Below are 13909 nucleotides of genomic sequence, written 5' to 3'. Positions count from 1 at the left end.
GTAATTATATGCAACCGTACGGCCTTCAAAAGTGAGAAAAACACATACCTCATAGTCGGCATATAAAAGCCCTAACATAACAAATATAAAACAGTTAATATGATAAATCTAACAGCTCAATTCCTAACAAAACAATAAAGAAGAAAAAATATGACAGACATTGACCAACTAAAAGCAACTGAGCTACAGATTCCTCATTAGGGACATGCACACAGTTTGGCTGCTTACCGACGCAAAACTCATTAAAAAAATACCAGTTGAATAATATAACTGGAGAACTTTCCTCTTTAAATTAGATGTAAGCAATTGTTTAAAATTTTACCATTAAATTCAATTTTATTCTAGAAAAGTTTTCATCCAAAAGCCAACACTTTTCCTATTATTTCAATCTAAATATATCTATTTTGTCTTAAAATTAGATAATTTTCCGATACCTTGGATTTTGAGATAAGGGTTCAAATGAACACGAATTACTATCGTTTTTTCTGGTAATTTGACATTCATTGTGACCCTAACCTCTGACTTCTTTACATGAACCTTATAATTGATATTAACTAGCATTTAAGTTAAGCATACCTGAATTTCATTACGTGCACCTTACATTGTAAGAAATGAACAAAAATTACCTTTTAATTAATTTGATTAAGTTTTAAACACGTGGACTTTTGCTATTTTCATTTTGCAACAATGTGTGTGTTTAATATGTAAACGTGGAAGTAAAAGATTTCAAATTAACACAAATTGCTTAACATCACCAAATATACACTTGACAAACATGCGTCCATAATGCTTAGATTAAGTAATACTATATGCATATATTCTAGTTCCTCGAAACGACTGTCTTTCGATTTTATACTGTCTTCAAGTTTCTGATTTGTTTGTTTTAGCTCAGTGTATCTGAAAAAAATAATACAAAAAAAACACATTTATGTGTTAACAGTATAAATGTTGAACACACTTCTGTACCTTGAATGTGTATCATCCATTAGATCAGAATATTCAATTACTATTGTCAATATGTTCCATTACTCCAACCCTAGCTAAAGAAATCTACTTAAGATATCCAGTCAATAACCTCTGAAAAATTGGTGAAACGAAACAAAACTTAAACTTATTTTTCTTTACTTAGATTTTTTTGTTTTAGTCATTGCAAAAGGTAGCGGACAATCTTTTGTTTTAAGCATTTGGTTTCTAAAGTCGTAGAAACAGAACTTTCTGTTAAAGTCGGGGCCTCGATATCTACTTTTTCAAGTAATGTATGTACTGTATGTCTAGCTAGTCAAACCCAGGTTTGAGTTCCAACATCAGATGTGGCAGTTCCGTTTCCTTTCAATCTAAATTGAAAATTATTTTTAGTTTCTAGCTGAAAGTCGGCGGTTCTATATTGTCAAACAAATATTGTCGAACAAATATATAAAAGAAACAATTGTTTATAACCTGGGGTCAAACTTCCTTTCAAAATCCCTTGTTTATGAATTAGTTTTCATCTGTTACGTCTGATACTATAATTTAATAATTAATGTGTAATCTATATATTTTAGTATTGCAGAAGTACAAAAAACGGCCAATCAGGTCATTTATAGGTGCCAAAAAGGTGTTTTTTCTACGCTAAAAACTAAAAAAAAACCTGAAAATGCCTTATATGAGATAGTTCAAAATGCCCTGTTCTTATATATATATATATATATATATATATAAGTGCCTATAAATAGCAGCACATGACATACAAATCTATGGGAGTGTGGATTAATCAGTACATAGATTAATTCAATTACACAAATAAAATTATAGATTGCCTAACAATGTAATTTTAACACACTATTTAATATGTAAATATAAGAATGTTTAAAATATTTACAAAATGATGAAAATAAACGCAATATTTCGCTAGACCAACTAGCTTTATCAAGCGTGCATCTATCCAGGTGAAATCGGATGTAGATGATAAGAAACTTTTGCAGCTCAATGTATATGTTGAACTTAGCTGCCTTGAAAATAAGAAAAAAATTTAAGAAAATTTTGCAGCTCAATGTCTATGTTGAATTTGGATTGAGCTGCCTTAAAAATAAAAAAATAAATAATTTTTTGCAGCTCCATATATATGTTGCTCTTGGATTTAGCTGCCTTAAAAATACATAATTGGAAGTTGAAATTAGCCACGTCCATTGGCCGATATTACGGGATAAAAAGGACGATGCTTTGTTTTTAAATTATTCTTTATCTTTCCTGTATCTTTTCTCGTCTTTTTCGTTAAGACCATCAGGTTCTAAAGTGTGGAGTTGGTGGATCCAAAAGTTTTCTCTTCTCCTTCTCGCCGTGGTGTCCCACTCGGTGTTGACTTCTATAATTTGGAAAGTGACATTTTCAAAAGGATGTTTCGTAGAACGAAGATGTCTTGTGAGAGGACAGTTTTTGTTGGTTTTGTACGATGAACGATGGTTATTAAGCCGAATATTAAATTTGTCCATTGTTTCTCCCACATACTGAATGCCACAAGTGTCACATGTTAATATATAAATTGAGTTCTCCGTTTTGCAGTTGGAATTTGAGTAGATGGTATAATTTTGTTTAGTAACGGAGCTGATGAAAGAACTGCTTGTATTGGCAGCTTTACAACACAAACAATTCCTTCGACCACATTGTTTGTAGCAACCGGGCGATGGAGTAGGCTGCTTTACTAATACAGAAGTCACTAATTTGTCACGGATGTTTTTAGGTCTTCTGAAGGCCATGACTGGTGGTGATGAAAATACTTTTTTTAGATTTAAATCATTTTCTATAATTTTCCAATGCTTCTGAACAATGGATGACACATTTTTAAAATCAGGATGGTAAGTGAGTACAAGGGGTGTTCTGTTAGCTGCTTTATTCTTATCTTTGTACTCAAGAAGTTCTTGGCGACTAGTTTTGTTTGCTCTTTCGAAAGCGCTATCAATGATGTTGTTATTGTATCCTCGAACAACTAGATGTTTACGAAGTTGTCCAAGTCTAGCATCTTTCGTATTTTCATTAGAGCATATTCTCTTGATTCGTAATGCCTGGCTGAATGGGATACCACGGGAGCAATGTTTAGGATGGCAACTTTTTGGAGAAAGGAATTGATGTTTGTCCGTTTGTTTGGTATGAAGGTCCGTTATAATGGTTCCGTTCTTGATGTAACTCGTAGTATCGAGGAAGTTAATTTTCTCCATAGAGAATTCAGATGTAAATTTTATTGAATGGTGGAAAGAGTTACAGTGTTCTAGAAATTCATTAAGATGTTCTTGTGAATCTGTCCATTTGAAATCAATATCGTCAATGAATCGGAACCATGATAAGGGCTGATATGGAGCACTAGCCAAGAGGCGTTTTTCAAGTTGGCCCATAAATATGTTGGCATATGACGGTGCCATTTTTGTGCCCATACTAGTACCGTCTATCTGGAGATAGTGTTTTTCATTGAAAGAGAAGTTGTTATTCTCCAGTACTAGTTTGAGAAGTGTAACAAGGCACTCGGTAGGAGGATTTTTTTCACTACGAGTGTTCCATGCCTCTTCACACGCTGCTATTCCTTCGTCTTGTGGAATGTTGGTATATAAAGAAGACACGTCCATGGATGCAAGTATAGTATTGCTTGGTAAAGGATTGAGGCTTTCCATTTTCTTTAGATAATCAGTTGTGTCTTGAATGAATGATGGTAGTTCTTTCACATGAGGTCTTAGATGATGGTCTACAAATTCTGATATCTTTTCAGTTGGATGACTATTCGCTGATACAATTGGTCGACCTGGATTGCCCGTTTTATGTATTTTAGGCAACATATAGAATCGTCCGGCCTTTGCTTCGTTCTCAAGAGGTCGGAGATAATCAAAGGTGTCATTGTCTATATGCTTGTTGTCGAACATCTCTTGTAGGATGGTGTTGATCCTTCGAATAGTATTAAGCGTTGGATCTGTGGTTAATTGTTTATAAAAATTAGAGTTTGAAAGTTGGCGATTCCCCTCTGCTATATAATCTGTTTTATTCAGGACAACCACAGCACCCCCTTTGTCGGCAGGTTTTATTACAATAAGATAAGAGGATATTGTAATAAAACCTGCCGACAAAGGGGGTGCTGTGGTTGTCCTGAATAAAACAGATTATATAGCAGAGGGGAATCGCCAACTTTCAAACTCTAATTTTTATAAACAATTAACCACAGATCCAACGCTTAATACTATTCGAAGGATCAACACCATCCTACAAGAGATGTTCGACAACAAGCATATAGACAATGACACCTTTGATTATCTCCGACCTCTTGAGAACGAAGCAAAGGCCGGACGATTCTATATGTTGCCTAAAATACATAAAACGGGCAATCCAGGTCGACCAATTGTATCAGCGAATAGTCATCCAACTGAAAAGATATCAGAATTTGTAGACCATCATCTAAGACCTCATGTGAAAGAACTACCATCATTCATTCAAGACACAACTGATTATCTAAAGAAAATGGAAAGCCTCAATCCTTTACCAAGCAATACTATACTTGCATCCATGGACGTGTCTTCTTTATATACCAACATTCCACAAGACGAAGGAATAGCAGCGTGTGAAGAGGCATGGAACACTCGTAGTGAAAAAAATCCTCCTACCGAGTGCCTTGTTACACTTCTCAAACTAGTACTGGAGAATAACAACTTCTCTTTCAATGAAAAACACTATCTCCAGATAGACGGTACTAGTATGGGCACAAAAATGGCACCGTCATATGCCAACATATTTATGGGCCAACTTGAAAAACGCCTCTTGGCTAGTGCTCCATATCAGCCCTTATCATGGTTCCGATTCATTGACGATATTGATTTCAAATGGACAGATTCACAAGAACATCTTAATGAATTTCTAGAACACTGTAACTCTTTCCACCATTCAATAAAATTTACATCTGAATTCTCTATGGAGAAAATTAACTTCCTCGATACTACGAGTTACATCAAGAACGGAACCATTATAACGGACCTTCATACCAAACAAACGGACAAACATCAATTCCTTTCTCCAAAAAGTTGCCATCCTAAACATTGCTCCCGTGGTATCCCATTCAGCCAGGCATTACGAATCAAGAGAATATGCTCTAATGAAAATACGAAAGATGCTAGACTTGGACAACTTCGTAAACATCTAGTTGTTCGAGGATACAATAACAACATCATTGATAGCGCTTTCGAAAGAGCAAACAAAACTAGTCGCCAAGAACTTCTTGAGTACAAAGATAAGAATAAAGCAGCTAACAGAACACCCCTTGTACTCACTTACCATCCTGATTTTAAAAATGTGTCATCCATTGTTCAGAAGCATTGGAAAATTATAGAAAATGATTTAAATCTAAAAAAAGTATTTTCATCACCACCAGTCATGGCCTTCAGAAGACCTAAAAACATCCGTGACAAATTAGTGACTTCTGTATTAGTAAAGCAGCCTACTCCATCGCCCGGTTGCTACAAACAATGTGGTCGAAGGAATTGTTTGTGTTGTAAAGCTGCCAATACAAGCAGTTCTTTCATCAGCTCCGTTACTAAACAAAATTATACCATCTACTCAAATTCCAACTGCAAAACGGAGAACTCAATTTATATATTAACATGTGACACTTGTGGCATTCAGTATGTGGGAGAAACAATGGACAAATTTAATATTCGGCTTAATAACCATCGTTCATCGTACAAAACCAACAAAAACTGTCCTCTCACAAGACATCTTCGTTCTACGAAACATCCTTTTGAAAATGTCACTTTCCAAATTATAGAAGTCAACACCGAGTGGGACACCACGGCGAGAAGGAGAAGAGAAAACTTTTGGATCCACCAACTCCACACTTTAGAACCTGATGGTCTTAACGAAAAAGACGAGAAAAGATACAGGAAAGATAAAGAATAATTTAAAAACAAAGCATCGTCCTTTTTATCCCGTAATATCGGCCAATGGACGTGGCTAATTTCAACTTCCAATTATGTATTTTTAAGGCAGCTAAATCCAAGAGCAACATATATATGGAGCTGCAAAAAATTATTTATTTTTTTATTTTTAAGGCAGCTCAATCCAAATTCAACATAGACATTGAGCTGCAAAATTTTCTTAAATTTTTTTCTTATTTTCAAGGCAGCTAAGTTCAACATATACATTGAGCTGCAAAAGTTTCTTATCATCTACATCCGATTTCACCTGGATAGATGCACGCTTGATAAAGCTAGTTGGTCTAGCGAAATATTGCGTTTATTTTCATCATTTTGTAAATATTTTAAACATTCTTATATTTACATATTAAATAGTGTGTTAAAATTACATTGTTAGGCAATCTATATATATATATATATATATATATATATATATATAGGACAATCTTAACATTGTGGGAAATGCACGGCGTAGTTAATCTTGTATTTTATTTGTCGTCTTTGTTTTTGTACCTTGTCTCGTTTTCTTTCAATCTCAGTTGTAATTCTTCTTTTTCTGTACTTATTTGTTTAATCGTCATATTGTTCTCCAGGTTTTCTTTGATTCTGCTTGATAAGAAAAATAAAGGAAGTGGTTTTCACGAAGGTTTTAATCTAAGTTTTAATGTAACTTTTAACATTGGTAAACAATAAATCAAAAGAGAAAAACACAAAAACAATTTTTATCTTTTACTAATTTGTTATATATTAAAACATAATAATCATTTCAAGAGAACTATTCTTATTGCCGTCGTTTATACATGTTATAGTTGTACCATTTTCTAAGGAAATCTTCGTGTATATTCAAATGATTTTGTTTTAAATGGGCCATGCATTATATCTTTACTTTTCAAAATTGTAAATTGAGAAACATCGCGTTAACTTCAATTTCAAAACATAGGTAAAATACCAGGTAGTATCAAAATTCGCTGAAAGTGACTTTTAGTTTTACTAAGAAATTCAATAAAATCTGTCTAGACAAAGTTTTACACTTTTGTCATGTCATCTTTTTAAAACCATTAATATAATATTAAATAACCAACCTGGATTAGAACTCTAGAGTATTAAGACTTTTCTGAACTGATTTGACAAATATAAATATATTGATTATCCCAAAATTTTCTTTTAAATATTACACCCGACAGTGATGTCAAAAAGGTATGTTGATTCACTTAAGCTACTAGATAAAACGATGATACAAAGTACACATTGTTTACTACATTTTAAACTGTATCCTACAATATATAGTATCAAGATAATATATCTTGAGATATCGATTCCAAGTCACATTGCATCATAATTTAAGAACTAGAGATAAAGGATACAACATATACAGTTAAGTGTGCTTCAAATCTTGAATTAAATCTAGAAATTTACAACGAGGGTCTAACGAAAACAAAGATTTGCGACAACAGAGATGATTTCTGCTTCCCAATTGTAATCTTTCCATTTCTATGTGGCAACAATGCAGCAGCGCCTGCACATGGAATAAATATCTCTCAATTGATAAGACATACCCGGGCTTCTATTTTCTATCATGAGGTTCTTGATAGAGGTTTGCTACTCATATGTAAGCTATCAAACCAATAATTCCAAATGATGGAGTTGAAATCATCCCTTCGAAAATTTTACGAATATGATCTAGGCAATTTTAAAAGACTATTTACATGCTTGTTATAATATGAGCAACACGACGGGTGCACATGTGGAGCAGGATCTTCTTACTCTTCTGGAGCACATGAGATCACCTCCAGTTTTTGGCGAGTTTCGTGTTGGTCAGTCTTTGTTTCCTATGTTGTGTCTTGTGCAGTAACAATTTTTGCTTGTTCTATTCTTTTTTTAGCCATGGTGTTGTCAGTTTATTTTCGATCTGAGTTTTAATGTCCCTCTGGTATTTTTTCTTTTTATGCTTATTCAGGGATAAACAAAAGTTTTATATTTTTGTTAATATATTCTCATCCGTATATGTAGCCATTTTAACTGCAGTTATATGTTTTTGATGCGTTTTGTTATTTGATTTTGCCATGTGATTATGGACTTTCAAAATTGATTTTCCTCTATTTTCAGTATATTTGTGATTTTACTTTTTAAACCAATATGATGTTAATGTCAAAAATGAATATGTCTTTTTTTAATTTATTTGCAATAAAGTATTGAATTACAACAACCCCTACCCCTTTGTTGATATTTAAAAAAAATATTGTATATCGCTAAGTTTTAAACTCAAATATAATAAAAAAAAATCTTGAAGGCCGGTACCTCAACCTATTTCTCAATAACAGTCACGATTAATTATCGTCATTAGGACCATTGTATTAGGAAATCAATGTTGCAGACTTCTTTTTAAATTAATTGATGTTTGTTTGACATATAAGAAAATGTAAGCCATCAACCATGAAGAAACTTATTATTATTGTAATGTATTTCTACCTTTTGTTCATGCTTTTCAGTTGCTGCACCAACTCATCTTTTTCTTTAACGCTCTGAGCAAATTGTAATTGCATTTCATTGTGTTCTGCCTCGGTCCTGTAAAATCTAAGAAAAGTAATCAATCTTAGTTAAATTAATTTAATTTATACAACACTATAATTAAGTTGTTATACAGAAGCTTTCCAAACTTTTTTTTTATATTTACTTTTTTCATAAAGTTCTTCCGACTGAACTGCATAATGATATATTCATCAATTCGACGAACGTTAAATTGTGAGTTAAAAGTAAAATAACAAAAACAAAAACCACGCAAAATACTTTATAAATAATGAATTTATGCTGAATATGTCTACCTTATTTTCATTTCTTCCAGTTGTGACTGTAATTCGTCTTTCTCTTTTGTAACATTAGAAATCTGTAACTGTAATTCTTCTAGGTTTGGCTTATTCCTGTGTTAGAATGAAAGCTCACATAATATACTATATATTACTATAATTTCAAACATTTATTCCAAGATCTATCACGCAAAATATAGGACTAATAAAGGATTGCGTAAGGAGTAAATGTTCAAGATGGCAAGAATAAAGGCATTTCCATAATTGTAGAAATTAAATTTTATTCACAGATACCTCATGAATTTAAATGAAATTTGAGCATGAAATGCTTTATTCCAGTGACGACAAGTTCACTCAATTTCTTAGTTGGAAGACAAAACAAGCCTTCTAAGACATGTTAAGCTGCTAAGTCCTCTCTTGTTAAGCGGCCACGACCTCTACCAACAGTCATATTTTGCTAGTTAAATCCTTTTCAGCTACATCCAGTTGTATAACATAGAACATGATGTATTGCGCATGTGGATATTATAGTTTGAAAAACGGTTCTATCGGTCTGCCACAAATTATGATGCTGATTACCGTGCAGGCACATGTAAAACTCATCAACTATAATTTGTTAATAATTTCTATACATGAGATCACCCCTAGTTTTTTGGTGGGGTTCGTGTTGTTCATTCTTTAGTTTTCTATGTTGTGTCGTGTGTGCTGTTGTTTGTTTGTCTTTTTTCATTTTTAGCCATGGCGTTGTCAGTTTATTTTAGATTTATGAGTTTGACTGTCCCTTTGGTATTTTTCGTCCCTCTTCTAACGATTTCAAAACACGCATCAATGACGTTCAAATTAGATAAGTTTTAAGACTCTGTTTGTTGGTTTTGCAATACTTAGAAACTTCATTCTTGCAAGGCACTTTTTTCGCAATGAAATTGTCCGCACACATTTAATCTATATTTTTATGGGACATAACAAGTGTATGATCGACTCATTATTTAGTTCCTTTGATTACTTTTCAAAACAAAAGATAACAAAGAATTACGTCACAATTCGTCATGTTTTGTTGCCGTGTGATTTTTACCTGTTACGTTGTAATTTATTTATTAATTATAATGCATTTAACGTATGCGCTAAACAATTAATTGTTATTGGTGGCTTTGAATAATTAATAAACCTTATAAATTTAACAGCATATAAGAACGGAGTAATTTTATGGTGCTTCTTTACGAAATTAACAAGTTTGAATTTAAATCGCATTTTTTTTTGGAAAATGCCTTTATCAGTATTACACAGTATTACCAGGAATACATAAACCGCTGACTCAACATTTTCGTATTAGTATATATCGTTTTCCTTGTGATAATTAAAATCGTGCCATTCAAGTCAAGCTGTTTGAACTCTATAAGACAATGACAAAACAAAACAAGTCTGACAAAATCGTCAAGAGTGAATGTGATAACATCTGATCTTAATTACGTCTGTTCACAGGACAATATTTTTTTTCATAATTTGACTGATACCTTGATAAGGCCATTTATAAAAAGTCTCAGTGGGAGTCGTATTGATTTTATCTCATTTAAATTTAAATTGATTCGTTTTTTTAATTTGATTTATATTCTGCTTGTCCTTCAAATATACTTTAGTTGATTTTTTTTCGTGACTTTGTATTATTTCTATAGAATTAGGATTGAATATAAAACGATTGTGTCTTACGTAATTTACCAAGTAAAGTCACACTTTCTTAAAATATCCCTTATCATTATTACCAAGAATATTAAAATGAGAAACCGAACTACTGTATATGCAAATTATATGTACTTTTCTTTGTTGCAATTATTTAAACGTTACCTGTGTTAAATGTAGTGTTAAAAAATAAGGTTAGACATATAGGACATATCTATTTATATTTTTTTTAGTCGATCTAGTTTTGTTTTGCATTTTTGGTTGATTCTATAAATACAGTGTTACATGTATAAACGATGCTAAAATCAAAATTACTTTCAAAGCCAAGCTCTAAATCGACCACCAAACTAATACTATTTCAGATTTTAGGCTTTCACGTCTGACGATTAAAAAATACTTTTTTTCAACGGTGATCGAATGGATGGATCTGTTGTAGAATTATGACTTGTTAAGACGTTCTTATATAAAATATTATCTACACATGCTTTTTAAACACATGCCTTATGTCTATTTTTAGATTCCTTTTACATGACATGGTAACACTACGATTGTTGGAGTTTTTATGTTATAGCAGATGTAATCGAGTGATCATGATGCTACCCGATTGGGGATGTAGTGTATTGAGAAGTGTGAGGTCAAAATCTCGTTAAGGGGCATCAATGTTCCAGCATAAAAATCTAATTTGAACAATGTTGGGTTTTATTTTTAAACTCATATTATGCATATATATATATATTATATATACATGATATATATTCGATCGAGACTGGTTTACAATTTGCATCAAGATTTTTCTGCTGCTTTGAGCACGCATTGATAAAACAAAACAAGTTTAAAACTTACTTTCCGTCCAGTTCTGTATTGATTGATTGTAGTAAGTCCAGAATAAGTTCATTTAAATTTCTATTCGGCACCTCGGGCTTATCGAATCCGCCAAATTCTTGCTCAATTTGTTTGAAATCTTTGTTTATGTTCTCATATGAAGTAATAAACGTTGCATCATGTTTTTCTCTAAGTACATTATCAAGGCATATTTGTAAGTTTGCCATGTCGGAAAGTGTGTGGTCTTGATCCTTAAAAAAACTGGCAATGTCATCGTCATGCTTTATTTTCAAATCATCGAGTTCCTTTATTTTCATGGTTTGCTTCAATTTCAAAAGGTCATATATAGTTTGTGTTGCATCATCTATTTCTGCATACTTTCTTTGAAACTCTTTTTTAAAAGTTGGCAGCTTTTCAGTCCTTAAACACAAAAGAGATTCCGACATGTTATCAACCATTTCATTCAACAATTTCACACATTTCTTGCCTGTGTGTCGCATGTCATCAGCCACACTTGAAATTGTAGATATTTCATGACCAATGTGATCGGTGGCCACGCATTTTTCACAACGCAATTTTGAGCACTCGGTACAAAACTGTGTGTATTCCTCGTTTTGATGTGTCAGACAGTAAACGACTGTACATGTATCTCTAATATCGGTCACTGTATGATTTTCACTTTCAAATCTTTTGTTATGAATCTGACGACAACCTTTACAAAGCCCCGAAGAACATTCCTTACAAGTATATTTGCTTGGAGAAGTTTTGCAAATGAAAAACAAAACATTTTTGACAACAGGTATCTGTGCCGCTTTGTAATCAGTTTTTACTGTTTGCGCCATGGACGTTTTTTTGATTCCGATTATGAGAGTGTCAGTTGGAAAACTGCTTACACATTCCATTAAAATACCTATAAATACTTTTCCAGGAAATAGTATATATTCTTGTTGATACGTACAATTGATAAGACTATCAATATTCATCATCGATTATTCAAACTGCAATTCATTGTACAAGTTATGTTTACCGGAACACTTAATACCAGAAATTGACATTTAAACTCGTATCTATTCAAATTGTATATAATACTTTTAAATTAAAGGATTGAAGTATCAGTGATGTAATGGAAATTCTAAGAAACTCTGTAATGAATGGGTTAAATTTAATATAGACCCTAATTAAATTTAGGACCGTGTCATTTTGTCGGTAATTTTATACATCGAAATCCTCTCTCAACAACTTGTTCATCGTACATTTCACGAAATAATATATTTCAAGCATTAACAATTGCAAACATAAGTAGATGCTTTTTTCTTGCAAATCTCTTTTTTTCATCTCTTTTTCTAGTCTTTTCAACGTTGTAACAAGCTTTGGGACTACTTGATTTGCCAACTACAAGTGATGCCTTGAAAGGAAACTGACTTTCGTCGTTTACATAATGAGATTGTTTTATTTTTGTTTTGTTTGCACGTTTTGAATATGATTACGACGCTTTTAATCATTTGAAATATGACTTGTTTATTCACAATATCTACCTTAAATATTTTCCATTTTAACGGCGCCTGAAAAAGTACCAGCATAATCGATTCAGAATGTCTTAACCACTTCTTCACCTGAAATCTCGTTATTGTTTTTAACCTTTGCAAAACCAACGTTTAAAAAGTCAAATAGAAGATGTCTTCAACTTTGGACGAGAATGTAACTAATGAATCTTAAATTCTAATTTTATTGTTAAGGTTCGTTGCCGTCTGTCACATTGTTTTCCGTAATTTGTTTTATGGAAAAATGGAATATTTTGTTTGCAATTTCAAATATATTTATTTTGGCATTCCGAGACCTTTTATAGCCTACTGTACAATATGTGTTTAACTAATTGTTGAAGGGTATACATTGTTTTGCATGTGTATTTGTTTTTACTTTAAAAACAGGTTTTAATCCACCATTTTTTTCTTAAAATGTTCTGAACCAAATCAGGAATATGACAGTTGTTATCAAATGTTTAAGTGTCACTATGCAATGGTTTTGGGCCCCTGACGATAGACAGGTCCATGGTCAATTAGTTAATTGTAATTGGTCAAAATAGATGTTCGAAACACCTCGTGATCTAAGTACATGTAGTTGGGGTTCTAGGAAAGGATTTGACAACGAATTATTGAAATATCTGTCTTGGTTGCACTTCAGTGTTCCTGATGCTGCTTTGTTTTCCTCTTATAGTTGAATTATTTCCCTTGGTTTGACCTTGTGACCCGGATTTGTGCTCTCGCAATTGAGTTATGAAGCTTAATACCGGTATACTACATTTGCATTTATTTACGAACGCCGTCACAAGTTGGATGACTATTATAGAATCGCATTTATTGCCAGGTTTGTACTGAAACGAACAGCACGACCGGTGCCACATGTTGAGCAGGACCTGCTTTTCCATTCAGATGCACCTGCAATCACCCCTGGTTCTTTTTCTTTGTTTTGTGAACTGTTGTTTATTTTCTTCTCTTATTTTTGAGTGTGAATTTACATTACTATAAGACGTGTCACGGTACTTATCTATCCCAAATTCATGTATTTGAATTGGTGTTTATGTTATATATGTTATATTTGTTATTCTCATAGGATTTTTGTCTAATGCTTAGTCTGTTTTCTCTGTGTGTTACATTTTAATGTTGTGTCGTTTGTTCTCCTCTTATATTTAAT

General features: G+C 32.7%; 1 protein-coding gene across 1 annotated transcript; it reads right to left on the bottom strand.

Moving 5' to 3' along the window:
* Positions 1-423: 423 nt before the first annotated feature.
* Positions 424-12150, bottom strand: LOC139486525 (putative uncharacterized protein MYH16). Its single transcript, XM_071271434.1, has 5 exons — positions 11240-12150; positions 8741-8836; positions 8388-8492; positions 6432-6524; positions 424-897 (listed from the first exon to the last, which is right to left on the bottom strand). The coding sequence occupies exons 1-5, from the start codon at positions 12118-12120 to the stop codon at positions 732-734; spliced, it is 1341 nt and encodes a 446-aa protein (XP_071127535.1). The 5' UTR covers positions 12121-12150; the 3' UTR covers positions 424-731.
* Positions 12151-13909: the final 1759 nt, after the last annotated feature.

Source organism: Mytilus edulis, chromosome 8 (genome assembly GCF_963676685.1).
Source record: "Mytilus edulis chromosome 8, xbMytEdul2.2, whole genome shotgun sequence".
Lineage (NCBI taxonomy): Eukaryota > Metazoa > Mollusca > Bivalvia > Mytilida > Mytilidae > Mytilus > Mytilus edulis.
The sequence above is the reverse complement of the archived record's forward strand: the minus strand, read 5'-3'. Positions and strand labels throughout refer to the sequence as shown.